At 50.9% G+C, this 27,645-nt stretch overlaps 2 protein-coding genes across 3 annotated transcripts; one reads left to right on the top strand and one right to left on the bottom strand.

Annotated features, from left to right (window-relative positions):
- Positions 1-7: 7 nt before the first annotated feature.
- Positions 8-17,604, top strand: DDX42 (DEAD-box helicase 42). Of its 2 annotated transcripts, XM_064636178.1 has the most exons (18): positions 8-121; positions 1,851-2,087; positions 3,101-3,251; positions 3,822-3,883; positions 4,905-4,941; positions 6,367-6,516; positions 6,733-6,837; positions 7,397-7,516; positions 8,501-8,677; positions 9,174-9,302; positions 10,113-10,212; positions 10,418-10,465; positions 10,986-11,083; positions 12,042-12,318; positions 13,177-13,403; positions 14,589-14,699; positions 15,594-15,695; positions 16,252-17,604. In XM_064636178.1, exons 2-18 carry the CDS (start codon positions 1,867-1,869, stop codon positions 16,978-16,980), a joined length of 2,844 nt encoding a protein of 947 aa, XP_064492248.1. In that variant the 5' UTR covers positions 8-121; positions 1,851-1,866; the 3' UTR covers positions 16,981-17,604. The 2 variants fall into 2 exon arrangements, with proteins under 2 accessions (XP_064492248.1, XP_064492249.1); XM_064636179.1 differs by lacking the exons at positions 8-121; positions 1,851-2,087; positions 4,905-4,941 and having other exon boundaries at positions 3,180-3,251.
- A 2,827-nt stretch (positions 17,605-20,431) lies between these two features.
- LOC135402745 (parathyroid hormone/parathyroid hormone-related peptide receptor-like) lies at positions 20,432-26,700 on the bottom strand. The gene is made up of 13 exons (XM_064636195.1): positions 26,535-26,700; positions 25,384-25,489; positions 24,699-24,809; positions 24,456-24,580; positions 24,162-24,256; positions 23,638-23,824; positions 23,096-23,249; positions 22,875-22,935; positions 22,384-22,450; positions 21,856-21,954; positions 21,439-21,576; positions 21,294-21,335; positions 20,432-20,884 (listed from the first exon to the last, which is right to left on the bottom strand). Exons 1-13 carry the CDS (start codon positions 26,610-26,612, stop codon positions 20,543-20,545), a joined length of 1,605 nt encoding a protein of 534 aa, XP_064492265.1. The 5' UTR covers positions 26,613-26,700; the 3' UTR covers positions 20,432-20,542.
- Positions 26,701-27,645: the final 945 nt, after the last annotated feature.

Below are 27,645 nucleotides of genomic sequence, written 5' to 3'. Positions count from 1 at the left end.
GGGCAGCGCGCATGCGCCGCGCGCGTCGCCCGCGTGCCGTGCGTGGGCACGTCAGTGCGGCGCGTCTCCACCCCCCGCCCCGGTAACCGGGGCAGTGGCGGCGGCGGCTGCGGGGCCGGCGGTGAGTGAGGGGGCTCCGAGGGGGCACCGAGGGCAGCGGGGCCGCAGAGCCGCAGAGCCGCCCCGTCGGGCCCCCCCGCGCGCCGGAGCCGCCGGGGCTGCGGCCTGGCGGCGGGCGCGGGCGGCTCGGGCCTGCCCCGCACAAAGGGCCCGCCCCGCGCCGCGGCCCCGCGGGCGGGAAGGGCCCCGCGCAGGGCCCCGGGCGGCCGGGACAGCGCCCGCCCGCGACTGCCGGCCCTGCCGTGCGCAGGGGAGCGGGCTCCCGCCGCCCTGCGGGCGCGGCGCGGCCCTGGGGAGGGGTCCGGGCAAGGGTCCGTGCCTCGGGAGTTCCTTCCCGCGGGACGGCGGGCGCGGGGAAGCGAAGCCTCGGGAGGTTGCCCGTGATCCCTGTACTCGCTCGCCGCTGGCGCCGCGGGCAGACTGAGCACGTCTTGTGCTTTCGTGGCTGTACGGGAAATAAAAAAGTGGTTCTCCTTATTTTCTGCGGTAGTGGGAGGGGAAAAAGAAGGTGGATAAGTACAGGTGGATAAGTACAGTGAGGAAGGATCCTTGCAGTCAGGTTTTAACTCCACGGTTTTAACATAAAAGGTTCCCCTGTCAGCAGCAGAAGTGCAGATCCACTTCTCACCCCTCTGTGGCACATTTTGAGCTCTCAAGCTGCCGCAGACCCGCAGGTGTGAAGGCCACAGGGTGTGTCAGGGCTCCAGGGTCAGTCCCTGCCACGCAGAGCTGAGTAGCAGAATTGTCCCTCAAATCTGCTCCTGAGCTCTGGTCTAGACTCGAGGTTTATTGAGCAAGTCCCAAGCTGGTAAATGTTCAGTCCAGGGAGCAGCAGCACTATTTACCTTTGGATTATTGTGAAGTTGTTTCTCTTGCCCACAAGTTCTGATCTCATCAAGGATTCTCAGTGTGAGGATTTGTTTAATGAGACTTGTAGCCTTTGGACAGCTGATTATAATGCACTGGAAAGCAGTGGGTGTCTTGCTGTTTAGTGCCTTACAGGTATGATTTACTTGACCATGCAGATAATTAAATTATTCAGAATGGAAACTCTAAATCTTAATATATCAGTTCAATCTTCGTCTTAGAAAATCAAGGTCTGGGTGGACGTGGTAGGTGTAGTATTTAAAATATGGTTTGAAAAATGTAGGTTGGAGACCTTATATATTATATAGAGTATATACATATATACACACATATATATACACATATGTGTGTGGCTGAAGATGCTTTCTTAAGAGGAAGGAGTTGACTTTTTGGCAGAGGTGTGTCTGGTCTCACGATGGAGCTGTTTGCTGCTCTGGGCCCACTTTTCTAGAGGTTGCAGGAGTGCTATTTACACTCAAGGATGGGACTGTGGACATGCAAAATATGCACCAAGCTGACTTTTCATCTCTTGTTCCTCCTGATGTTCAAAGTTCTGGCCCTGAGGTTGTTTGTCTTGGACTGCAAACAGACAGGATAGGTAACATCTTAAATATGCTTAAGTAAGCCTTGAGGGACATGACCTTTTTTGGAAGATAAGCACTTGGGTTTTTTTGTCTCTGGAACTGTGGATGTGTTCCCACTGACAAGAAAAGTACAGAACCAAGTCCTTTGTGGGAAGCAGATCAAACTTGTCACTCACATTTCCATAGCTGGTGTGATCCACAAACAAGAAAAATCGTGACAATTATCTCTAACCTCCTAAAGCAGAAAGGGCATTAATTTGTCCTTTCTCATTTTAACAGGTACATTGAGGACATCATGAATTGGAATAAAGGTGGACCTGGTACTAAGAGAGGCTTTGGGTTTGGTGGCTTTGCCATAACACCTGGGAAGAAGGAGGAGCCCAAGCTGTCCCAGCAGTCCCACAGCGCTTTTGGAACAGCCGGTTCCTCGGCAGCCTTTGCAAAATCAGGGCCTCCTCAGCTGCCTTCCTTCTACAAAATTGGGTCAAAGAGAGCGAATTTTGATGAAGAGAATGCGTGAGTACAGTCATTCCTTGTGTTTATCAAGCTGCACATTTTAGTGTTTTAAAGTTTACGAGGACAAGAGAAGTATCTGTGACATTTATATACATATATATATATAAATATACATTAATGTATTTAAAGGACTGTGAGATACTCCAGCAGCCCACGGAGAGCTCTCCTCCTCCAGCCTTCCCCTCTCTAGAACAGATCCCAGCTGAGCCCCAGTCAGCTCAAGCTTATTCACTCCATGGTATGTTCAGAGTTGGAGCCAAGCAGGAGAAATTTGGGTGTCTTTTGCACAGGGAAACGAATATTCAGCTCCACAGTTCTTTACTAACCCTTCTGTTGGCTGCATAAATGGATAAATTAAGGCTGAGAGAATTGAGGTTGTTCAGCCTGGAGAAGAGAAGCTTTGGGGTGACCTGATTGTGGCCTCCCAGTGCCTGAAAGGAGCCTGCAAGAAACATGGAGAGAGACTATTGACAAGGGCCTGGGGTGACAGGACATGGGGGAATGGCTTCAAACTGAGGTTTAGATGGGATATTGGGAAGGAATTCTCCCCTGGGAGGGTGGGGAGGCCCTGGCACAGGGTGCCCAGAGAAGCTGTGGCTGCCCCTGGATCCCTGGAAGTGTCCAAGGCCAGGTTGGACGGGGTTTGGAGCAACCTGGGCTGGTGGAAGGTGTCCCTGCCCATGGCAGGGGGTGGGATGAGATGGACTTTCAGGTCTCTTCCAACCCAAACCATTTCATGAAATCTGTCACATGGAAGGGGGGATGGGTCAGAAAAGCATCCCATGTCTACCAGCCTGGGAGAGTCACTCAAGAAGATCAGTTTTGTGATATCTGTTTGTCCTGCAAGCACTTTGACCTTATGACATGAATAATTGTAGGTAAATTAATAAATCTCAACTGTCCATCCTGACTTTTATTACCCGTGTGGGAACCCTGACTCATTCAGAAGCCATGAAAGACAGCACAGTGCTGTAAGCTATGTGCTGACTGGGCTGTTGGTCGTTTCTTTTCAGGTACTTTGAGGATGAGGAGGAAGATTCCAGCAATGTGGAATTGCCCTACATTCCCGCCGAGAACTCCCCCACTCGGCAGCAGTTTCATTCCAAGTCAGCAGACTCTGACAGCGATGATGATCCTCTGGAAGCATTCATGGCTGAAGTGGAGGCAAGACCCGGCTCGGGAAATGTTTATTCATTGGTGTGGCCACAGTCAGGAGCAGCAAATGCCACTCAGGGCTTTGGCAGCTGCAGTCAAAGTGTCATTTAACTTTGGTTTTTATGTGTTAGGACTCAAAGGTGGATTAGGTAGGGAGAGGGTGGATCTGATTTACAATAACTTAACTGCTTTGAGCACATCAAAACAATACAACACAGAGCTGTGCCTGTCTCTGGATATCAGACTGAGGTTTTCTGCATTTTTCACTGCCAGAATGTTAATTATTTGTGTTTATCATGGGCTGTTTCTTAGCTACAGTTCTGTTATGAGCATAGTGTTTTCAGGAGGAATATGGGTGATTTATTTTTTCAACAACACTACCACAAACTTAAGAGTGTATAACTTCAAAGGGATTAGTAGGAGAATTTATTTAGGATAATCAGATATGGAACACGAAGAAGTTCAGCCCAAAAAGTGTCATCTCTGTGACATAATGGTCTAGTTATGCAGGAACATTCTCCCCTTCCACGTTTTATCATCTTGGTCTTTTTAACATATGATAATTTTATGACCTGTTAGGATCAAGCTGCTCGAGACATGAAGAGACTCGAAGATAAAGACAAAGAAAAAAAGAATGTTAAGTAAGTTCTCTTTTGTCATTCCCATCCCTGCTTGTCTTGTGTGGTGCTGAGACAATTCCAATGCATTTTGTTGATGGTGGTTGTTCTGTAGACAGAATGATATATACCTAGTGAACAGCATTAAACAGTGCATGATATTCCCTGTGGGTAAAGATTCTGTGCTGTAAAAATGGGATAATAGGAGGGAAGAATCCATGGCAGCATCCTGTGGTAAACTGCAACAACACTGAGAGTTATCCCACACGAGGAGCCTTTCTAGGCCACAGAAATTGGGGCAGCACATTGTACTCCTGCCACCTTCCAGAGCAGCCTGGATAGTTTTTCTTCTTCCCACACCCTTGGAAAGATCAGGATGGTTTAGTTTAAAATTGCAGTTATGTGAGCAAAATAACTCAGTGCTGCTGTACCTGAGTCCTGGAGATTCTTCCAAACTTCAGCTAGGTTTTAAGACATTAAAGCTGGTATTTCAGGTAGCATGTGATAATTGGGATAGTAAATTTGGAGTTCAAAAACTGTTTAAATTTTTGCAGCTGTTTTGAGCAAGGGAAATAGTTCTGCTGTTGATTCTTGATAGAAATGTCAGATACATTGGTTAGAACTTGCATTGCATGGGGTTGATCAGATTATACGTGGTCCTGAAACAGAACACCGGATCCAAATCACCACCTGGGGAAGTTCTGAACTGGATTTGCTCTTCCTGGCTCATATTCCTCTTCAGTTATGAGACTTCTGTAGCATCAAGAGCTTTAGACCAGGATGATCTTTGATGTGGCTTCTACTGGGAAGACGGAGTCCTAACCTTTCAGTCTCATTGCTAGAAGTAAAGAGAAGTCTTTGCAGGGTCGCTGTTATGGTTGGCACCAGATGTGAAAACTCCATGGGTTGGGGTTATAAATGTTACCGAGTTGTTAGTGTTGTGTCTTCCACGAAATCTGGAGCTCAGCACTAATCAAATGAAACTGTGGAGCTGAGTCTGTGGAACACTTGCAGGGAAGTTTTTTTTCTCCGCTTGTTTTTCCAGGGGTATTCGAGATGACATTGAAGAGGAAGATGACCAAGTGAGTTCCTATGCAGTCTTTCTATCTTCTTTTTTTGTTGTTTTGTTTTCTTTTACCTTCCCTCTCCAAACACATAACTGCAAGGTACAAACAAAACTCCAGTATCATGCACAGTACCCGGACAATTCAGCAGGAAGCTCTAGGGGTCACCCTGCTGCCTCTACCCTTCTGGGTGTTTCAAGAAGAATATTAGGAGACAATTGCATTCATTTAAGAAGATTTTTTTCAGTCAGTTTGAACTTCAACTTCCTGTACAGGTTTTTCAGTGTCTGAGGGTCTCATCAAATTTGAAATGAGCACAGTCACCATGGGACACAGGGAGAGGCTGTTAGAGTGTGGAGGTGACTTGCAGTGGAATTTAGTGTCTGTTAAGGGCAAGAATCAGGCTTTTTGCTCTTCATTTTCAGAGGAGCTCCAGTTCTCATTGGGGATTATAAGCATCACTGTAACAGAATTAGTAAAGAGGAAAGACTTCCTTTCAAAACATACCTTACCACTAAGTTGTAATTCATAACTCTTGTGTTACTGGCAGAGTTTGGCAGGGTTGTCTGGCCTCAAGGCCTTTGCTTCCAAGTGTAGCTGTGCCAAAGTTTGAGCAGAGGTGACTTACACTTGGAGACAGCTGTTGTTCCAATCTATTGAGTGAATAGCTGAGAGACTGAGGGATAATCGGCCAGGAAAGGGGAAAAGCCAGAGGAGTAAATGCATATATTTTTAGTTGAACCTTGCTTTGAAAGTCTGATCTTAAACGTTTGCTTCAAGTCAAGTGAGACTGGTGCTTTCTCCCTGAGAAAGTCTTGGTGTGCCAGTGGGATTCTGAGGGACACAGACATCTTTGTGAGCTGTGAGGGTGGCATGTGACAGTGGTGACAGGGACTTAACTTGGGCTTGTCTTGAAAGACTCTTCTGAAATAGTTTCTTTCACATTTGTTGTTGACTGTCTCAATGAAAATTAGATACATTTTCATTTCTTAGAGTCTAGTCAGGGGAAGAGAAGAAACTGTTTGGCATAGTGTGTTTAAAAAAACAAGCATCATATACTTAGTAACATCATGTCCTCTGGTTAGAAACCTGCAGCATTTGTGCTTTGTCCGTGTGGAAATAAGAATAGATTCCCTTCTATTGCTAAACATAACAAGACTTGGTGGAAGGAGTTGTTAAGCAGACATGTAAGAGTAGCTTGTTTTTAAGAAACACTTTGTGGTCTGGCTGACACTTAGAGTTGTTTTCATTTGTGCTTACTGTCCTTCTGGACGGATCTCTTGATGTTTGTTGGAAGAATCAGTTCTAGTGAATGTGGCTGGTTTTTTTCCTCAGTGGTGGGTATGAAAGCAAGCAGCCATTTAGCATTTACACATCACTTGAACAAACAGTGGTAATTTTGCATCCTGTTGTATGTGATGGTGCTGATCTGTTTTGCTGCAGGAAGCGTATTTTCGCTACATGGCTGAAAACCCCACTGCTGGTGTGGTCCAGGAGGAGGAGGAGGATAACCTGGAGTATGATAGTGATGGGAACCCGATTGCACCCTCCAAAAAAATCATTGATCCTCTTCCACCTATTGACCACTCAGAGGTAGGAAGGGATTTTATTCCATTTTGTTCTGTTTGAGGCTTTCCAGAAAGCAGGAGCTGAGGAGGTCCCATAATGTTTCAGTGCTGTCGTGGGTAAGTCACATTAAAGGTCCTTGAAATAGCTTCATATTAAAGGAATGTACTTGCAGACAGTTAAGAACCTCAGAAAGAAAGGAATCCTGAGTCTGGACTAACTTAGTAATAAACTACCTTGCAGATTGAATATCCACCCTTTGAGAAGAATTTCTATGATGAGCACGAGGAGATCACCAGCCTGACCCCGCAGCAGGTGGTGGAGTTACGGCACAAGCTGAACCTCCGGGTAAGCTGGACACAAAACTGTCCTGTCACCATCTTTCCCCTCCCATTCCTTTTGGATAATCTTTGTTTTAATGGAGATTTTCACAAGGAACTCCAGTTTTTGAATCCAAGCCTCTCAGACACCTGCAGTGACTTTTGATTTCGTGAAAGTCTCCTCTGGGGTTGTGGAAGTTGGCAGTGAGGATTGCCAGGATTGCATGGTTGCACTTGGAATAAAGAACTCCAGAGTCAAGAATTAAAACTGGAAAAGTTAGATGCAAAAATTAGTTCTTTTGCCATTTGTGCCATGTTACTGGGGTGACTTTCTATGAAGGGAATTATAAGAACACCAATTATACAGGGAGGTAATTGTGACGTTTAGTAGCTCGTCTTGATTGACACTTAATCTAAATTTTCACACCTGCAAGTCCTAGTTACACAACTCCTCTGGAATTTGCATTTGTTCATAAAGTAAAAATCCATTTTCAGAGGCAGTGATACCCTGTTTTTATTTTTTGTACAGATTGCTCTTTGTTTTTCTCTTACTGTTCCACAAACAAAGCTCTGTTTGTGTTTCCAAGGTCTCTGGTGCTGCTCCTCCAAGGCCTGGCAGTAGTTTTGCTCATTTTGGATTTGATGAGCAACTTATGCATCAAATTAGGAAATCAGAGTATACCCAACCCACTCCAATACAATGTCAGGTGAGTGTTGCTGCTGCTCTAACATCTAAAGAAAACGGATCAAACACATGCCAAGGCCTCTTGTCCATATGAGGATGTGATAGCCACAGTTCTGGTTGTCTGTAGAGAGTTGTCACAGAGAATTTGTGTTTTTCCAGGAAAATAGCTTTGATATTTTTTAAATAGAGGTTTACCCACTTTTGTTCTTGTTAAATGACCACTGTAAATATATCCATATCCTTTTCTTCATTTGTCTTTTGATGAAGACTGAAGAGCATTCAAGTGACATCTCTTCCTTATAGAAATGTGTGAAAGCCTTGGGGGGGTTTTGTGGTTTTTTTTTTTTTTTTAGAAATTGTATTAAAAATAGCAGTAGCTGAATAAAGAGCCATCCACTGACAAATTTATTCCTTTAAGAGCCATGCAAACAAAAGGGAATTACTGCATCTGTAGATTGGTTGCCATAAGTAATTAAGGTTATCAATAATGTGATTTTAACCACACCACTGCTGATGCTTTTCTTGAGGTACAGAGAAGGATGTGATGCTGTTTCCAAGTGATGCATTTTAGGACCTTGGTCCTTAGTATTTGTAAAACCCTGTGGTTGAGAGGTCCTTGTAGCAGCAGTGAGGATGAACTGAGGCCTTCAGGCCTTCAGCACTCAGAGTGGCTACAGAAGGAACAGGCTTAGAGAATTTTTAGTGTTCTTAGAACTGCACAGGGTTCATTTGTGTACATGTAACTGTATCCTTGGGCTGCTGTACTGTGCCCAAACATTGATTTCATACAGGATACCATCAATCCAACATGGTAATGGCTTCCAGCCCTAAAAACAGACTAATTCAGATCTGAACTTGGCAATAAAACTCTGTAAGCATTGACATATTGTTGCTGTAAGTCCTCTGTAATGTGCCTTCCTCTTGTTACCTGAGTTTTCATGTAAAGTCTAGCACAAGGATATGCTGAGGTAGGCATAATATGGGCTTAGAACCTCCTTCTTTTTAGGGTGTTCCAGTTGCACTGAGTGGCAGAGACATGATTGGGATAGCTAAGACTGGAAGTGGGAAAACAGCAGCCTTCATCTGGCCGATGCTGATTCACATCATGGATCAGAAGGAGCTGGAGCCAGGGGATGGTCCCATTGCAGTGATTGTCTGCCCCACCAGAGAGCTTTGCCAGCAGGTAGGTGTGTGGCATTCCTGTGTGTGCCACCCAGAGTTCTTGGAGAAGAAGACAAAACTCTGGGCAAAAATTATCAGAGAACCTCAGCGAAGTGTTTAAAAAAAACTGCTCTGAGCATGAGTAGCGTGGCTCCAGCTCACAGCTCTTCCCTGCACCTTTTTCTTGAAGGATCAGGACAAATCTGAAATTTTAAATTTTTGCACAGTGCTCCCACGTTGTTTTCAAGTATAAGAATGCTGTGGATCCATTGCTACAAACTGTATGTGTAAAAAGATAGAGCCTGCAGGCTGAATTACAGTTGGATGCCCAAATAGGTTTCTGAAATTACTAAAACTTATCCACGTGTTCAAGTATTCAACCTTGAGGATTTCAGAATAATTACATTAAGTTATTAGCTGCAAGGTGTATTTCAGGAGCTGGGCTGTGTTTCCAAGGCAGATGTGTTTTCCCAGAGCTGTCTGACGTGGCCTGTGATGTGTCTGTTCCCAATTCCCAGATCCACTCGGAGTGCAAGCGCTTTGGGAAGGCCTACAACCTGCGCTCCGTGGCTGTGTACGGAGGAGGGAGCATGTGGGAACAAGCCAAAGCCCTTCAGGAGGGGGCAGAGATCGTGGTCTGCACCCCTGTAAGTACCTGTGTGCACACAGGGCAGCTTTTTGTTGCTTACCTGAAGCTGAGACAGATCTTTAATTCCAGTGTGATTCAAAATGAGTTGTCTGGTCACTGAGACCCGAGTTCTTCACAGGCTGTCAGGTGTTGAGAGCAAATCTGTTGAGTTTAATCTTCTCCCAAGAGAAGCTGAGGAGGTTACAGAGCAGCAAGCGAGGTCTGTTTGTGTCAGCTGAGCACAACACCAGCTTCTGATTGCTGAGCCTTAAATTCACAAAGAGAATTCCCAAAATGTCATGATCTTGAGTGTCATCTTCCTGAGTCCATGTGAAGCCAGTGGCAGTAACACTGCAGGGTTGAAACATTGAATCAGGATGGGTGTTGGTGCTGAACAAGCACCACTGACAACTGGTTTTGCTTATTGCAGAAACACAAACAGAGCAACAAATGGTTAGAGAAAGTTTTATTGTGGCTATTTATTTGGTACCAGGCAAGAAAAGAAAGTATGAGAAACTCCCTTGCCAAAAATTGGGGGATTAAGTAGGCAGTTCACATTTCAAATTTAATTATAAGGAAGAATGGAAAATTGTTAAACTCTTAACCTTGAAAAAACAGCTATAAGTTCAGCTTGTCAGGCATAGTTGATGAGAGTTTTAGGAATCTTTCTATGATTTGAATATTGACATTTCTAGACTGAAGCCTTGAGATGTTTTCTGTTCAAAGTCTCTGGTAAGTGAGGATAAAAAGCAGTGAAGTGCTCAGAGGTTGTATATATCAACATTATTTAAAATACACTTTAAAAACTTGGGGTTTTTTTTCTTAATAGGGTCGTTTGATTGATCATGTGAAAAAGAAAGCTACAAACCTTCAAAGAGTCACTTACCTTGTGTTTGATGAAGCTGACAGAATGTTTGATATGGGGTTTGGTAGGTATTGAACAAAGGTCACTGGTTTGGAAAGCAGGGGTGTCCAGTCCCAGCTTAGTGGGACTGTGAAATGAAATAATGAGTGAGAGGCACTCATTCATCCCGTGGTTGTCTGTTAAATAAAGCAGTGAAGTTGCATTTTGAGTTATTCTCCTAAATAATGAGCAGCAGTGGTGATTAGAGCGTTATTTCTTCTCCTTTGCAGAATATCAGGTCAGATCAATCGCAAGCCACGTCCGTCCCGACAGACAGAGTGAGTAAAGGTCTCAAAGTAACCTCCTGAGAGTCACAGGAGGCTCTGTGGTGGGGCACCAGTCTGGAGCAGAGCATGAATTCCCAGTTCTGGACACAACCACACAAGGAGACTTGTGCCAAAGCCCACTGGTGTGACTGAGCGTGGGCTGTGGGGAGGGAGCAGTTGTGGCTCGTGGGGATTTGGCTGCTCCTCACTCTAATCCCTCCACTGGCTGCACTCAGAGGAAAGCTGATGAGCTGAATTCGTGTCCATAATGCCTCAAAATTCAGTGTTCTGAGTTGCCATGAGAGAAAGTTCCCAGCAGTGCCACATATTATCAGCATTCCAGGTGCCAGGAAATGTGTTCCCACGCTTTGAGGCGTCCTGAGAGCGACTGATAATTTCCATTAGAACCTGGAAAACAGAACTCAGCCTCCAGATTCCTCAGGAATAATCCAGGCCCTCGTTCACAACATCTGTGCTGTGTTTTCACAGTTCTGAAAGCAAGTTTCCATTTCAAGCCCTGTTTCTCTTCCAGCTCTCCTGTTCAGTGCCACGTTCCGTAAGAAGATCGAGAAACTGGCCCGGGATATTCTGATCGACCCAATCCGGGTTGTGCAGGGAGACATTGGAGAGGTAATCCCATGGTACCTGTGAGACAATCAGAGCAAAGAATTGTTCCATTTCTGGTCTCTGAAACTGAAGTTAAACTGCAGCAGTCATCATTTATATTTAAGAGTAAATACTTCGTGATTAACAAAAAATAGTAGTTTTGTGTTTTGGTTTTTTTTTTATTTTATTGACCTTTCTTCCAGCAAATGTAGTGGTGGAAGGTTTCATCAAGGAGGGAAGCACCATTAATGAAGTGATTTATTTTTTAACTTTTTTGTATTAGGCTGAATCATGGGTATGTCCTTTTATTTTGTCACAAAAATATAAATAAACCCATTAGAGCTTTATTTATTTTCTCTTATTTAATTTGCAGTGATTTTTATTTTTTTATTTATGTTGCAGTGAAGGATTTGAAGCTAAAGTTGTAATGTCTTTCAGCTGGGTTATGTGGGAATGTTGATGCTGGACTTGCTTGACAGTAGCAGCTGAACTATCAGCAGGCTGAGGATTTGGTGGGAAGCTGATGAAGTGGGCAGAGGGAAACTTGCTGTAGGGAAACTTTGCTTATTATATATGGAAACTGTTGAGAAATTTCACAGGATGCCTTCAGAACATTTCTCTTTTCAACAATTCTCTGTGTTTATTTTTTCCATCAGGAATATGATGTTTCTTTTAACAAAAAAATAATGGCTACCTGAAGCCCCTTCATTCTGGGAATTTTTCCTACTAAATTTTGCTTGTGAAAAGAAACAGCTTTCCCAGCTCAATCACAGGGTTTTTATTCTTTGATCTGAATTATTACTGTATTATGGGAGCATCATCCTTGAATTAAATAATATTGAACCCTGTAAAAATTAAATCTTTCAGGGAAACTCCCCGGTGGTGCTGGGAGCTGGACTGCACGTTTATTCCTTTTGACTCAGGGTGCACAGAGAGCTTGTACCTCCCCTCTCCCTGACTCCAGGGACATTTCTCCCCTCAGGCAAACGAAGATGTCACTCAGATTGTGGAGATCTTCCCCTCTGGCCCCAGCAAGTGGAACTGGCTCACCCGGCGCCTCGTGGAGTTCACGTCCTCCGGGAGCGTCCTCCTGTTTGTCACCAAGAAGGCCAACGCAGAGGAACTGGCCAATAACCTCAAGCAGGAGGATCATAACCTGGGGCTGCTTCATGGGGACATGGACCAGAGTGAGAGGAATAAAGTCATTTCAGAATTCAAGAAGAAGGGGATCCCCATCCTGGTGGCGACCGACGTGGCAGGTGCGTGACGTTCTGGGAGCCAGCCTGGCACGCTGTGGGGATCAGCAGAAAGGCAAACTTGTTTCAGTGGAAGGCAGCCAGGTTGGCTTCTGCATTTTCAGAGCACTGTGTTCCAGGTGCTTTTCAGAACCATAGAACTCTCTTGAGTTGGGAGGGACCCACGAGGATCATCGAGTCCAGCTCTGGCCCTGCACAGGACACACCACAAGCCTGTGAATGGCAGCATTAGCAAGGGGGGTTATTTTTAGTCTCCTAATGATGCTTGCATTAGGCTGATGTATTGTTTAATATGCAGAAGGAAAATAAGCTATGTCTTAAGGAAGTTGTTGCTATTCATTCATCAGCTGACATTATACATGTTTAAATGAAGAGGTGAACACACTTGAAACCTGCACTAGAACAGCTTTTGTACACAGATGTCTGCTGAACAAAGAGTGAATTTTGGTGTCCTTTGATAAAGCCCTCTGTCTTCCTTGGAAATACAGCCATATAAAGATATCCCTTCCACTTCCAGTCCTGTGAATTTGGGGATTGGTGTAACTTATATGAAAGTTAGAGAAGGTGTTGCTGCACTGAAGAGTTTTAGAACCATAGAATGGTTTGGGTTGGAAGGAACCTTAAAGGTCATCTCATTCTACCCCCTGCCATGGGCAGGGACACCTTCCACTAGCCCAGGTTGCTCCAAGCCCCATCCAGCCTGGCCTTGAAGCCCAGGAAAGGTGAATTAACCGAGATGTGTTCCTGTGGAAACTCCTTTGGTGTGCTGGAGCAGAATGAGGTGACAGGCTGGTATGAGTGGGATTGCTGTGAGTTAACTGGGGATAACCACACTTCCCCTTGTGTTGCCCTTTATTCCAGCTCGGGGGTTAGACATCCCTTCCATCAAGACTGTCATCAACTACGACGTGGCTCGGGACATAGACACCCACACCCACAGGATCGGCCGCACCGGCCGCGCGGGCGAGAAGGGGGTTGCCTACACTCTGCTGACTCCCAAGGACAGCAACTTCGCTGGGGACCTCGTCAGAAACCTGGAAGGTGCCAATCAACATGTCTCCAAAGAGCTGTTGGATCTGGCAATGCAGGTATGGATGAGTAGAGGAAGGTTCATTCCACGACCAGCACAAAATCGGGAGCCGGGGGACTCGTTTCTGGCTCCATCGTGTGTTAGCAGTGTCCTGTTTTAAAGTAGGCTTCCCAGTGTTTTTAATGGCCTTTGGAAGAATCCATGGGTATTTTGGAACACAGTATGTGATCTATTTTGGGGCCAGGCACTGCCTAGGAAATTAGGAGCTGTAATCTGGCTGATGCCAGTGTCTCATTACAATCAGATTTTCGATGCACTTTTATGGCAGGCACCTGGGAGGTGCAGCTGAGTTGAAAGCTAAACTAGAAAACAATTACAGGGACATTCCCTGTTGTTGCTTGATCACTCCATGTGCTTGGCAGTGCTCTCTGGCAGATTTGCTATATATAGGGATGACAGGTAGCTGCAGCAGTTGTGCTTGTGCCACTGAACTCATCAGCTCTTTCATTTTTTGTCTTTTGCTGCCTGTGTAACTGCAAGAGAGCAAAGGCTTTTTGGTCATTCCCAAATTCAGAGATGGATTAGCATGCCTGTGGCTTCATTGCCAAGCATCTTGAACAGCAGCTGCCAGAATACTTTTTCTGAGGTACAGAAACAGCAGAAGGGACAGAATTTATGGGGCAGAGCTCCTCAGGCTGCCTTTGAAAGGAGAGTGTCAAAGCAGAATGGTTTGGCCAACTGCCTTCTTCAGATTTGGAGACTGGAGGGCACAAAAAGAGGTGCAGCCAACCATTATTTAAACACCTGGGAACAGGAGGTCTGGTTGGGGTGACATTTCCTGGCCACTGCTTGGTGCAGGAAGTTTTGCTGACAGACCCTCATTTCTCTTCCAGCGAGCAGTGGGCTAAGCTAGTGAAACCAAAGCATGAGCAGGTGCAGAGCTCCCAAGTGATGGCACTGGAAATTGTATTGATTCCTGGGTTTATTAGAATGCAAACCCCCACAACTTAAACATGGATGGAAGTTGAGGGCATAAAATCAGTTTTCATAGAAAGCATTAGTAGCAAAAATCTTCAGACCCACGTGACAGAAGTGGCTACAGCAGCTGTGTGGTTGAACAGAAAACAGCATTTATGTTTTTTGTTTTCAAATGCTCCAAATCCTTCTTTTCTGAGCCTCATTACATGCATTTATGAAGCTCCTTATTCCCCGTGAGGAGAAACATTTGTCCTTTTTGTTACAGAATCCGTGGTTCCGGAAATCCCGGTTCAAAGGAGGGAAAGGCAAGAAGCTGAATATTGGTGGTGGTGGCTTGGGGTACCGGGAACGCCCCGGGCTGGGCTCAGAAAATTCTGTAAGTAGAGATGCTGAAGAGGTTGTTTACAGGTTCTTGGAACTTTTACACTTAGTATTGATTGCTCTTTAATTTAAACAATCTCAGTACTGGATTACAGCCTGTGCTTTCAAGGGTTTCATAGCTCAGCATCTTTCAGAGTTGGTATCAGAGATCTCAAATGAAACTCTCCTGTGCTGTTCTCCTCTTGCCAAGAGCTGCCCTCCTTAGGGCCAGAGTGATCCAGAAGGTTTGCAGGTTCTTCCCAAAATAGACTGTCGCTGCAAAATAAATGCTAATAAATGACTTGAAAAGCCATTTCCAGGCTGATTCTTGGCAGAAAAAAATCTTGCAGCACTGGGGATGCTTATTGAGGCACATCTGTGCTAGGAAATGAGCTCACTGCCAGTGTGTACAGGGGCAGAGCTGTTGAAAACATGTCATAGAATCCCAGAATGGCTTGGGTGGGAAGGGACCTTAAAGCTTGTCCAGTCCCACCCCCTGCCATGGGCAGGGACACCTTCCACCAGCCCAGGTTCCTCCAAGCCCTGTCCAGCCTGGCCTTGGACACTTCCATGTTCAGCATCTTTCCAAAAGCCACAGCTGGAGCCTTGTTCACACTTTGTCCTGGCTGTGACCTGTGTGAAAAACTCCATTTGATTCCATTTTACTTTTAATTGCACTATAGGAGCTGGAAACTGCAGTTAAACAGTTCCTGTCACTCACTAAGACTTAATGCTTCTTTACTTCATGGTCCTCGAGGTCATGGCTCTGCTGCTCAGGGCTCCCACAAGTCTGTCATCCTTAGGGGATGAATTTCCTGAGTGCAGGGTCGAGGTAGATTTGGAGAGTGGCTGAACTGAGAGTGTCTGTGTGGGATAAACCTCTGCAGTTGCCCTTTGTGTTTTTGCACAGGACCGCGGAAACAACAACAGTGTGATGAGTAACTACGAGGCCTACAAGCCATCCACGGGGGCCATGGGGGACAGGCTGACAGCAATGAAAGCAGCTTTCCAGGTTGGTTCCATCACTTGGACTCATTTTCTCCCCTGAAAATGCAGCAGCCCTGTTGATTTCAGGGAAGTTGAGCTTTGTGGTTGTGCCCGTGTCACTCGGAGCACTGCAGTGTGAAGTGGTGGAATTCGTGTGCAGGCTGGACTGAACGTGTTTGCACAAATTTGCCAAACTTGCTTTGTTTTCTGCTGCCTCTTTGCTCTCTTTCCCTCCTGGATTCTGCTCCTTGGCTTGGTCCTGTTGAGGTTGCTTAGCAACAATAGTGTAATTGCAATCCAAAAAAAGGGGGAACAGAGAAACTCTTTCCCTTCAGTGTGAAAATTAACCCCACCATATAGGAGCTCCCTTGTTTCTGTGCTCTGGTAGCAGATGCCCGTTACTAATTCTGTGTTCATAAGCACAGCAGGAATGTAATCACGCCAAGATTTTTCCAGGAACTCCGTTTCCTGGGGGATCCCCCCGATCCAAGACGGGCTCGTGAGCCCGCGATCGCTCCCCGTCCTGCAGGGCAGTGCGGAGCCAAACCTGCTCTCTGTTCTCTCCCTCCCCTCTCCTGCAGTCCCAGTACAAGAGCCACTTTGTCGCCGCGAGTTTGAACAACCAAAAGACTGGGAGCTCTGCCGCCGGTGCCAGCGGCTGGACCAGCGCCGGGAGCCTCAACTCCGTCCCGACGAGTTCGGCGCAGCAGAACGCCGCCAACCCCGACGGCCCCGCCGCGGCGGCCAAGGGCGTCCCGGGCTTCACCAGCACAGGGACTCTGAGCAGCGTGCCCACCTTCCCGGGGGGAGCACAGGGCTTCAACAACACAAGTGCCAGCACCAACAGCCGAGAAGGCGGCGGCGGCGTTGGTGGCATTGCCAGAGAACGGTACAACGACAACCGGAACAGTCGCCACAACGAGGTCCCGCGGCGCGGAGAGGGCGGTGGTGGCCGTGCCGAGGGCGGTGGCCGTGCCGAGGGCGGTGGTGGCCGTGCCGAGGGCGGTGGTGGCCGCTACAACGATGTCCAACGCCACGGCGAGGGCGGCGGCCGCCACGGCGACGCTCCCCGGCACGGCGAGGGCCGGCACGGCGACATCCATCGCCACGGCGAGGGCCGGCACTTCACCGACTTCCCGGGCGCCGGCGGCCGCAACAACAGCGGGGACAGCAGGAACAGCAGCGAGGGCAGGAGCAACGAGAGCAGGAACGGCGAGAGCAGGAAGGAGGCCAACAGCCGGGAAAACAAGACAGATGGTTTCGCCGTCCCGGAGCCCCCCAAACGCAAGAAGAGCCGGTGGGACAGTTAAAAGCCGGGGTTTCACAGCCTGGAACCTCGGCAGGTAGCGTTGTCTTTTTCCAGAGGATTTCTTAGGGGTTTTTGGGAACTGGTTGTTGAGCAGCTGGGGGAGGAGAAGGAAACCACGAAGGCCCCCGTGCCAGTCCGGGCCGGTGCATCTGCGGCCAGACCCGCTCGTGACGTGCACACACCACGCGTAGTCAGAGAAGTCACTTTGGTGAAGCTCCCTGGGCTCTGCTTTGAAACACTCAGTGCTCGAGTGACTGCTGGATTTAAACAGATCTTCTTGACAAAAGGAAGCTGTTCCACACCCTGGGAACATGGAGAAACTGTTGTCCCTAGAAGTATAAATTAGTCTTTTCTTAACCAGCGTTCACATTTACAAACCAGTCCAGCCCACCTAGAGATGCTCAGGACCTGCCTGGTAGACATTAATCCCTCAGCAGTTTGGTCAGTATGGTGAGTTCTTCCCCCATCTCCTCTTCACATATTCTCTGATTCCCAAATAATTTGGCCTCCTGGTTGCCCTTTACCTCTCTCCCCATCAACTGAGAATGTATGAATTTACATTGCTGAAGGTGGGATGGAGCAAGTTGATTTTTCTTTCCCTTTGTTTTATTTTTTATGGAGCTGTTCAAGGGATCCTTCTCCAGCCCAGCAAACCACAAATTCACAGGTAGTGTAGGTTGGACTCCCTGGCTTGTCTGTGGTCAGTACATCAGTCCCAGTCCCATTGCCCAGGTATTTTTTTCCTTTCAGAGAACCTCTTCTTTCCTAATATCCTTCATTCTGGTGGAAGCCTGCATAGCAAACCTGTCTCTCTGCTGTGCCTATCCACCCTCTGTTCTGAGAGGGTTGAGTGCTTTCTTCAAATTAAAAGCAAAAAAAGGGAAAAGAGTGTAGATCCACCACAACAATCAGAGGCTGGAGCCCCCCAGGAAGCGTTGCTAAAGGCAGAGGCTTCACTCAGAAATTCAGGGATCTGCTGCTCAGAAGCCTTTAGGGAGAACCCAAAAAGCAGTGAATGAAATGGAACAGCTCAAATCTGGCCCCACATTGAACACATATAGGAAATCTGTAAAATCTTGCTTGCCCATTTTTAACTCGTGTGTATTATCCGTTTTTTAACTTGGTTGTTTGTTTTGTTTTGTTTTGTTTTTGCCACAAGGTAGGGAAGAACTTTTCTGTTGGAACGTGTCAGCACCCACTGCTGGCTCGTTTCCACTGGAGGAAGTATCAGAAGCTGTCAGGGTTTTGTGACATTGTGATGTTTTTCTTTATCAGCTGTGCATTTACTTTCTGCTTGCTCTAGTAAATGTTTTATTACTGGTACAAAAATATCCAGCATGTGCTTTTTTATTCTTCTCCTCCTCCTCTGGCTGCTCTGGCATGTGGATGGAGAACTGACTGCCTGGGGATTTGGCTGTGTGTGTCTCTTCCACCAGGAGTTGTGGGTTGTAGTTGATAAAAGACTTCCTGTGGGTTTTCTCAGTATCTTTCCCCCCAAATTGTTTCACAAGCCCTGTTTTAGCTTCAAAGCCTCCCGGGGAATAGGTTGTTCTCCACTTTATAAAAGGAAGGGATACAGCCCAGGACATGTGACTCATCCCAGCTTTTCATGGGGTCCTTGGCAGACCTGGAAAGAGAACGAGGCAGCAGCCTCATGGTGTGACTTACATGGGAACTGACTTCAGTCAGGACACCAAGGGATTATTTGGGCCCCCTCACTAACAGCTCTGTCAGTTGGAGTTTTTTAAAACAGCTTCCAGAATTCCCTCATCACAGTCCAGGCAGGAGCCTCGTTGCCCTGGTCTGAGCTCTGCACATTTGGTGTTAAGACAAGTGTGTTCCAGGGCAGCTGTGGCAGGGGTTTGCAAGCTGTTGTGTTCCCCTCCTCACCCTGAAGGTTTATCACTCTGCACAATTAAAGATCAGAGTTTCAAAACAAAATACAAAAATAGCTCCATGGTCTGAAGCTGCCATCTGCTCCCTCCCTTCCCAGATCCCAGCTCGCTGCCTCTGGGAGCTGGCCCCCTGTGAGGCATATGCTTGGGTTTCTCCCCTTCTTTTTAACACTTCCCTCTGCTCTTTGTAGGATTATTGAAATTCCTCACCCCTCTCTCAGCTACCAGGAGCCTCCTGGGAGCTGAATGAGTAAATATTGAGCAGTGACAGATAAATATTGACCAATGTCAGCTCTCAGGGCTGTGTCAGGTCCACAGGAGGGTTGATTCCATCCCCACAGAACAAGGGAGCAGTGTGAGCAGCATTCCAGCTGCCCTGAGAGGAAATCTTGCAGTGGCAGCAGTGCTGGTGTCTTCCAAAGAGACCAGAGCACAGCCCAGCTGAGCAAATCCCTTCCAGGGAGCTTAGGTTGGCTTGGAAATGCAATCCTTGGGACTCTGCTCCTGTTTCTATGCCTACACATCAGTCCCCCCTCTGCCTGTTTTCCCCCTGCTGCCACCTCCCAGCTGTGCCCTTCCCACAGGGAACAGCACTTGGCTCCTTGGTTGGGAGGTGGTGCCAGTGTCCCTCACCCTGCACTGTCTTCTGGAGCCTTTAAACTGACAGAGGGTAGATTTAGATGGGATATTGGGAAGAAACTCCTCCCTGGGAGGGTGGGGAGGCCCTGGCACAGGTTGCCCAGAGAAGCTGTGGCTGCCCCTGGATCCCTGGAAGTGTCCAAGGCCAGGTTGGACGGGGTTTGGAGCAACCTGGGCTGGTGGAAGGTGTCCCTGCCCATGGCAGGGGGTGGAACTGGAGGATCTTTAGGGTCCCATCCAACCCAAACAATTCTGGGATTCTGTGATTTGGGTTGGAATGAAATGGGCTTTAAGGTCTCTTCCCACCCATGGTACAAACCCCTAAACACGGTGTTTAATTCATCTGTTGCTGTGTCCACAATGGAACACAAGGATGGAAACAGGCCAGACAGACTCTCTTTATTCGTTTTTAGCCTGCAGGGAGATGACAGGGCCACAACTCTTGCATGCAGGGGCTGTGAGTTCATGGATGGAGTGTGGGGGATCCAGGCATTTCCTGCACCCTTCCAGGCCATGGAACTTGTCCTGCCTCCCTGAGCCCACCGTATCCCAGTGACTCCTGCTCCCTGTTCACACCATCCATGAGCTGGATGTGAGTGAGGGCAGGGTGGGCTGCAGAAGGGCTCTGGGGGCACTCTGTGCTCTCCCAGGCTGGACAAGGCCGGAGCTGGTGCTCCAGAGGCAGGACTGTGAGCTCATGGAATTGGCTTTACACACGCTGGAGAGGTAGGAGTGAGCATGGAGGGTTGTTTCCTGGTGAAGACTCAAGATTTTGCATGCACAGACATCACGTCAGTCACTTGCACGTGGAAGAAAAGGAGGTTTTTATGGCTCGTTTTAGGGCCAGGTAGGGAGGAGTGAGAGCTCGTGGTCCCTTTGCACACTGGCTGTGAGGGAAAGGGAGCTGGGTTGTTCCAGCTGCTCTCCCTGCCCTGGCTCTCCAGGCAGAAAGGAGCCCGCAGCGTGAGGATCAGCGTCTTTCCAGGCACGGCTGGGGAACACGCTCGGGAAACACCTCGTTCGTTCCCTTCACAGCATCGTCTCCAGCTCTTTGGTGAGGTTGGGGTGGCACTGAGTCAGGTCCGTCAGATCCACCGTGTTCTCCCCCCGGGTTTTCTGGTTCATCTCCTGGGCGGGGCAGTGCGGGAGGTGATGGGAGGCGCAGGAGCCGGGGATGTACCCCGGCAGGCCGGGGTGGGCCGGGAGCAGCAGCCCCCGCCGGGTCCCCCCCGGCCCCGCCCGGCCGGTGCCGCAGCCCCGGGGGCCGTGGGGGGCCGGCCCGGCACAGCAGCAGCTCCCGGCGCGACCCTTCTGCCCCAAATCCAGCGCCAGGAGCCTCCGAAGATGGGCTTTCTTGATCTCTGCCTGCACCTGGGGGAGAGGTGTGAGAGGGCTGCTGTGCCCAGACACAGCGGAACTGCCTTTCCCTTCTCCCTTCCCTTCCTTTCCCTTCCCCTTTCCCATTCCCTCCCCTCTTCTCCATACCCTTCCTTCCCTTTCTCCTTTCCCTTCTCTCCCCTCCCTTCCCTTACTTTCCCCTCCCTCTTTCCTCCCTTCCCCCTCCCGTCTTCCCTTTCCATCCCTCTTCTCCCTTCCTTCTCCTTTCCCTTCCTCTTCTCCTTCCTCTTTTCCTTCGCCTTCCCCTCCCTTCCCTCCAAATCCCACTGAGAGGGGATGGATCCAGTTTTTTTGGTGGTTATCCCATCCCAGGGCTGTGTGTTAATGTCCCCAGCCCTGAAGGGGCTGGAACAGGGAGCTCACTGCTCACACTCTCACTCACCTCCCCGTTGCAAAAGCAGTAGATAAAAGCCACAAAGAAGCCCTGCCAAGAGACCCAGAGAGGTGGAGTTTGAGGCCTGGGCCGGGATGTTCTCCCTGAGCCTCCCTGGAGGAGCCTCACTCGGTGCTTGGGACAGGCAACACACCTGAGAGGAGTTAAAGAGCATCTCGTAATGCATCTGGATCTGCCACAGGACCCCGGAGACCTCGGTGTAGGGCATGGCCATGAACACCACGTAGTGGACTCCAAAAAGCGGCATCAGCACCAGCGTGGACTTGAGCAGCTTCCTGAGAGGAGCAAACCTGGAGCCGTCAGCTGGGACCCGCTGGACAGCCCGTGTCCGGCTCGGAGAGGGGAGCAGGCAGAGCCTGAGCTCCTGAGCCCTCTTTGAATCCGGCTGAGCTGCCAGAGGCACCGGCTGCCATCGTCCTGCCACCCTCCCTCCCTCCTCCAGCCCTTCCCACACCTCTGCTCCTCATTCACAACCCTCTGGGGGCTGTTCAGGCTGAACAGGCAGGACAGGAGCCAGGCTGCACCGGGGAGGCTTTGCTGCTGCCAGCACTTGCCTGTACTGCTGCCGGGGGTCCAGCTTGCCCGTGGTGGTCTCCCAGAGCTTGGAGGCCAGAACCCGGACGATGTTGAGGAAGAGGAAGAAGTTCACCTGCCAACAGACACCCTGTTGGGCGCTGCCCACAGTGACCTTGGGTGTGCCCGAGCAGCCCCCCATGGCACGGACAGGCAGTTCTGGGTGAGGAGCAGGCAGGGACAGGGGGGTGATGCCGTGGCCAGGGCAGGGAGGGACCAGTGCCCCTGGATCCCTCTGGGTGCTGAGAACACAACCCCAGTAACCACAAGCAAAGGAGCTCTGGGTTGATACCCTTCCCTCAAAAGGGATTGGGAGATTCAACCACAGGATTCAAGCACTGGAAGGGGCTGCCCAGGGAGGTGGTGGATTCCCCAGCCCTGGAGGTGTCTAGGGAATGACTGGACATGGCATTCAGTGCTCTGGGCTGGGTGACAAGGTGGAGATCACTCAAAGGTTGGACTCAGAGGTCGTAGAATCATATTTCTATGATTCTGTGATTCTTACCACGATGGCAGCCAAGATGGGGACCTGATAAATCCACTTCATGTTCCCTGCACTGAGGTCCCAGCACCTGAGAAGAACAGTAAAGAAACACCTTGGAGAAACATGACATCCCTGGTCAGGAGAATTGCTGGCTGATGGCTCCCTTTTCCCCCAGCCAACACCCACCTCATTCCAAATTCCTGCTGAACACTTGGTGGCCTTTGTCCTTTTAAAATGCCTCACTCCAGAACATGCCCTTTAACATTTGTCTTTGCACTGATCAGTTTATGGTGCAAACCTGCATCCACCATCCCCCCAAACGCAGAGCAAAACACCAGCACTCTGCATTACTGACAGTGTCAGGAACAAGCCTTGAACACGTGTTGCCTCCTCTTGTTCTCTTCTGGAAAATTTTCATTTCCAAAAGCTCTGGTGCCCACAGATACTTTGCTGACACCAGCAACCCCCCTTTCCCTCCCCAGGGATGGCTGGAGAAGGTGGGTGTCACGTACTGTGTGTCTGCCAGCGAGGCCCTGACGCTGGCCCAGACGGACACAAACACGGCAGGGAGACCTGGAGGGGCAGAACCAGAGCGAGGAGCAGGGATGAAGCATCACATTTGCAGATCAAACCAGTTCCTGCCTCCCACTGCCCTTCTCCGGGCGCTCATGGCCGATGCCACAGCTCCCAGCTGCTCTCAGGGAGCACAGCTGGGCTCAGGCTCTGTGCTCACCCCAGCCGATGATGATGAGCACCCACAGGTAGCTCCTGTTGGAGAGGAAGGCCATGAAGATCAGGCTGTGCAGGTAGAGACCTTCCACCAGGATCCAGTAGTGGTTGGTGGCCAGAAAATAGAGGAAGAGAGTCACCACCACCTTGCAGCCAACCTGTGAACACGGTCAGAGAGGTGCCCGTGTCAGGCTGGACCCCAAAAGCAAAACCTGGTGGCTTTTGCTCTCTGACCAACAAAACTCAGCTGTGCCCCATGTTCCTCTTGCAGGGACCTGCATCTACCCTGGGATATTCCAATATCTCCCATAGCACAGGTATTCCCTGTCCCAGGACACAGACTGCAGACCACTGTGCTCAGAGGCTCTGACCCTCACTGTGGCACCAGGATGAGGAGGAGCCGGGCAGACCCAGAGGTGGCCCTTCATCCCCTCCCCCCGAGCAGCACAGCCCTGGTCTGGGAGGGTCCCAAGCACATCCCTTGTACCAGGGCTCCTAAATCCCCCTTTCCCCCCATCCTGCCTCCAGTCCCAGTGCACCACTTGCCAGGTGGCTCCGTTGTCCCTGCGAGGGTCCCATTCCTGCCTTGAAGTCGTCCTCCCTCATCCTGTCAGTCTCACTGGCCAGGGGCCCTGAGTAGAGCACCATGTCCTTCACGAAGATGCTGACGGCGCGGCAGATGAAGGAGGTGAAGAGGTGGACGTGGATGTAATTCCGTGTGCAGTGCAGGCGCCTGCAGAGAAGGGATGTGACACCAGCCCGGCCCCGGCCCCCCAACAAACTCCTCACACCTGGGCTCAGGCAATGGGGGGTCCCAGAGATGGGCACCGGGGTGTCGGCCCTCCCATGGGCACAGGAACCACATGTGGGGGCAAGTGGGGTGCCCACTCCTTCCAAGAGCAGGGCGGAGCAGATGGAGCTGGTTGTGCCGGGGGTGTTTTGATGTCTGTGCTGGGCCTGGGGTCAGTCCCCATTCCCTCGGGGCTGCCCCCCCTCAGGGGCTGGGGGTGTGGGCAGTGGGAGGAGGAGGGTTCTCCCCACACAGGGCTGGGCCTTTGGCCTGTCCTTACTTGAAGTAGGAGAGGATGCAGACGGCGACGATGAGGGAGGCCAGGGAGATGGAGTAGCCCACCGTGTACATCAGGTGCAGGCGGTCAAACACCTCCTGCGAGAGAAGGGCTGAGCTCCACGACCCCTCCACAGCCAGGACCCCCCACCCCCGGGCTGAGAGCACAGGGGGAGTGGGGCTGGTTTGGGGAGTGGAGCAGGAAGAGCCCCCTGCTCCCAGCAATTCCCCTGGCCTTTGGTGCAGGCTTGGTCCCCTTCCCAACACCTTTCCCAGCACCCTTGGCAGGCAAGGTCACCTTCTCGCGGCTCCGGCCCTCGGAGGAGAAGAGCAGAGCACACTCAGTGTAGTTGGCCCAGGTCTTGTTGATGCTGAGGGCCATGGCCCAGGTCCCGTAGGCGCTGCAGTACCTGTAGGCGTGACCTGGGGACAGCAAAGGGCACTGTGACAGCAGAAGGGCCCGTGGGATGCCCCAACATGTCCCTGCTCCATGGACTGTCACCGAGGTGAGGTCACTCCCTGCCCAGGTACAAGCACTCACCTTTGTGGTTGAAGTCGTAGATGTAGTCGGGGCAGGGCACCGACACCTCCTGGCTGGGGGAGCCCCTTGGCCAGCAGATGATCCCATCCCACTCAGGAGGGCAGCTGGTGTCTGGCCAAAGGGCAAAGACACATCTCACATCTCCCCTTGGGGCCTCAGCACAACCTCCACCTTCCCTGGGTGTGTGCTGGGCCAGGGAGAGGAAAACACTGCCACACGTCCCCCCTGGGCTGCAGAGCTGGGGGAGTGTGTGGGAGCCAGGGAGGGAGACACATCCCATCCCATCCCATCCCATCCCATCCCATCCCATCCCATCCCATCCCATCCCATCCCATCCCATCCCATCCCCCCTCTTCCAGGGGGGCCAAGGCCCCTCCTCAGCTCCCTTTGCTGTTGTACCTGGGGCTGTCTGGAAAACACTGCAGCCAGTGCTGGCTCATCAGGGTGATGCCTTGATTAGCACCTAATTGCACCCAGAGCAGCCAGGAGCTCCACAAGCCCTCAGGAGCCACATGTCCCTGGCCCCATCCCGTTGTAGGGGACAGCATTTCCCATGGTGTAACCTGCTCCACAAGCCCTCAGGAGCCACATGTCCCTGGCCCCATCCCGTTGTGGGGACAGCATTTCCCACGGTGTAACCCGCTCCACCGGGGCTGGCTGACCACGCACAGGGGAGGGACAATACCTCTGATCTTCTCCAGCTGGGCCTTTATGTCCCTCTGACACTTCTCCTTGGCTTCCACCAGGAGATAGATCTGCTCTTCTTTAGTGAGAACATCATCAGGGTCGACCTGCCCGAACCAAACCAAAGTGACCCCTGGGCTCAGGCCACGCTCTCCCAACCCTCTCCAGCAGAGTCAGGTTAGGGTGGCTTTGGGTAGATTCAACAACACAGGGAAGAAAAAAGCTCTTCCTGCCTTCCTGCTCTCATTTTTCCCTCTTCCAAGGCTGAGGGTGACCCCAAGTCCACTCCCACCCTGTTTATGGTCCATGTCCATGTTTCATCAGCATGTCAGGCTCCTGCCCTCCATGTCACCCCCCCACCAGTGGTGCTGGGTGTCCCTCTTTCCCACGCTGAGCTCTCCAGGCCAGCTCTGGCAGCCTCTGGATAAAGTGCTCAGCAAGCAGTGGGTGCCCAGTGCCTGGAGCTGGGTGGGGCAGACGGTGCAGCCTGGGACACCTTCAGCCTCCTGGTCACACCACATGTGCAAACGGCCTTTGGGATGTTTTGGGCTGAGCTGCTGCAAGGAATTTGGAGCTGGGACGAAGAAACAGTTTTGGAAGTGAAAAGGAGCCAGAATGCAGGGGGTTTGCTCTTCCCAGACTGTCCACAGTCCATGGGAACACGGCCAGCTCCAGACCCAGAGAGGAAACCCTTTCATGTTCCTCCCAGACCCAGCATCTGGGTGGGTGGGTGGGTGGATGGGAGACTCGTTAGGGATGTAGGGCACTAGTGGGGGCCCTGGGGGTGCCCCAGCAGGGTGAGGGCCTGGCTTTGGGAGTCACTCTGGGTGTGCCCAGCTCTGCCCTGGCCTCATCCCCCCAACCTCGCCCGCGCTGACCGTAAACCGCCCGCCCCGAGGCGCTGAACCCTGCCCTGGATGCAGCCAAGAAATGGAAAAGCCATCACGCCACAGTGCCTCCATGGCTGCTGGAAAAGCTTTTAGCAGGAGTGGAGATGCTCTGCCCGCCCCGCCCGGCTCCTGCCCGGCAGCTCCGCGGAGCGGGACGTGCGGCCGGGAGCGCACACGGCCCCGACGGGGGAGGGTGGCACAACCGGCGACCTTTAAAGCCGGGAGAGGGACCGGAGCAGCCCACGGGGCCACGCGGACTTACCAGAGCCCACGCAGAGCTCAGGAGGCAGCAGCAGAGGAGAGCCACCGTGACACCTCCCACGGGGACGGATGCCTCCATGGTGCCACTGTGTCACTCGACGGGGGCCTCAGGGACCTGAATCGCTGCCAGCCCGAGGCTGTGGGTGATGGAGAGGGCTGGTGTGTTCAGCAGGACAGAGCATCTTCTGGGAGCACCTTCCTGGCCCTGCCGAGGTGAGGTGGCAGCGGGGGCACAGCCCGTCCCCGGGAGCTCAGGGCCGGGGGAGCCCCAGGGTGAGCCCCCTGTCCCGGTGGGCACTGCCCCGGCAGCACTATCGGGATCTGCTCGCAGGCTCTCCAGGCAGGGGGGGTTTCTCCCCCCACAATGCTTGATCCTATTCCCTCTCCGTGTCTCGCCAGCTTTAAGCAGCTCCTGGAGCGTGTGCAAACAATTCCCGTTCGGATGGGGACGGCGGAGGTTTATTGGCTTAGCCCTAGGTGCTAAAATCCTCTTCGTTCAAGGCAGATTCCTCTTCTCTTTTCAGAAACTTCTCTCACTGCCTGGTGGCTCATTTTTCAGCTGTCACAGCATCCTCCCGTTGCCCCCAGGCTCCTCAGTCCCCTCCAGCCCAAGAGTGGTCCCGAGGAGCCTGGGGAAGGTGGGGAATATCCCAGCGAGGTGGCTGGAGCCAGGGAGGCAGAGGGTGCAAGCACGTGAGCAGCACCTTGAACTGATGCTCCTGAGAAGGGATGTCTTCCAGGCAGACGCCAGTTTAACCCTTTTCCTTCTCTGGGGCTTGGACTGTGTTTTGGGGAGATGTGCTGGGATCAGTCCTGCTCCCCCAGCCCCTGCTGTGACCTCACTGCTCAAGGCTCCTGCAAAGAGGGGCTGGAGGCTCCGTCAGCTGGGCAGGGACACGGAGCTGCCGCCTGGATGGGGTCCCACCCAGCCAGGGGGTCCTCGGGCCTCGTGTCAGAGCTGGTCTCACTGCAGCTGACACTGTCCCTGTCACAGCCATCCCTTGTCACCTGCATCCCCCCAGGGAGGCCCAGGGCTGTCCCCTGTCTGTTGGGATCATGCTGATTCCCAGCTTGCTCCCACTACCCCGCCAGTTCCAACACCTTGTGTCCCC

This window comes from Pseudopipra pipra, chromosome 26 (genome assembly GCF_036250125.1).
Source record: "Pseudopipra pipra isolate bDixPip1 chromosome 26, bDixPip1.hap1, whole genome shotgun sequence".
In the NCBI taxonomy this organism is placed as follows: Eukaryota; Metazoa; Chordata; class Aves; order Passeriformes; family Pipridae; genus Pseudopipra; species Pseudopipra pipra.
Note: the sequence above shows the minus strand (reverse complement) of the source record. Positions and strands in the feature narration are given on the sequence as shown.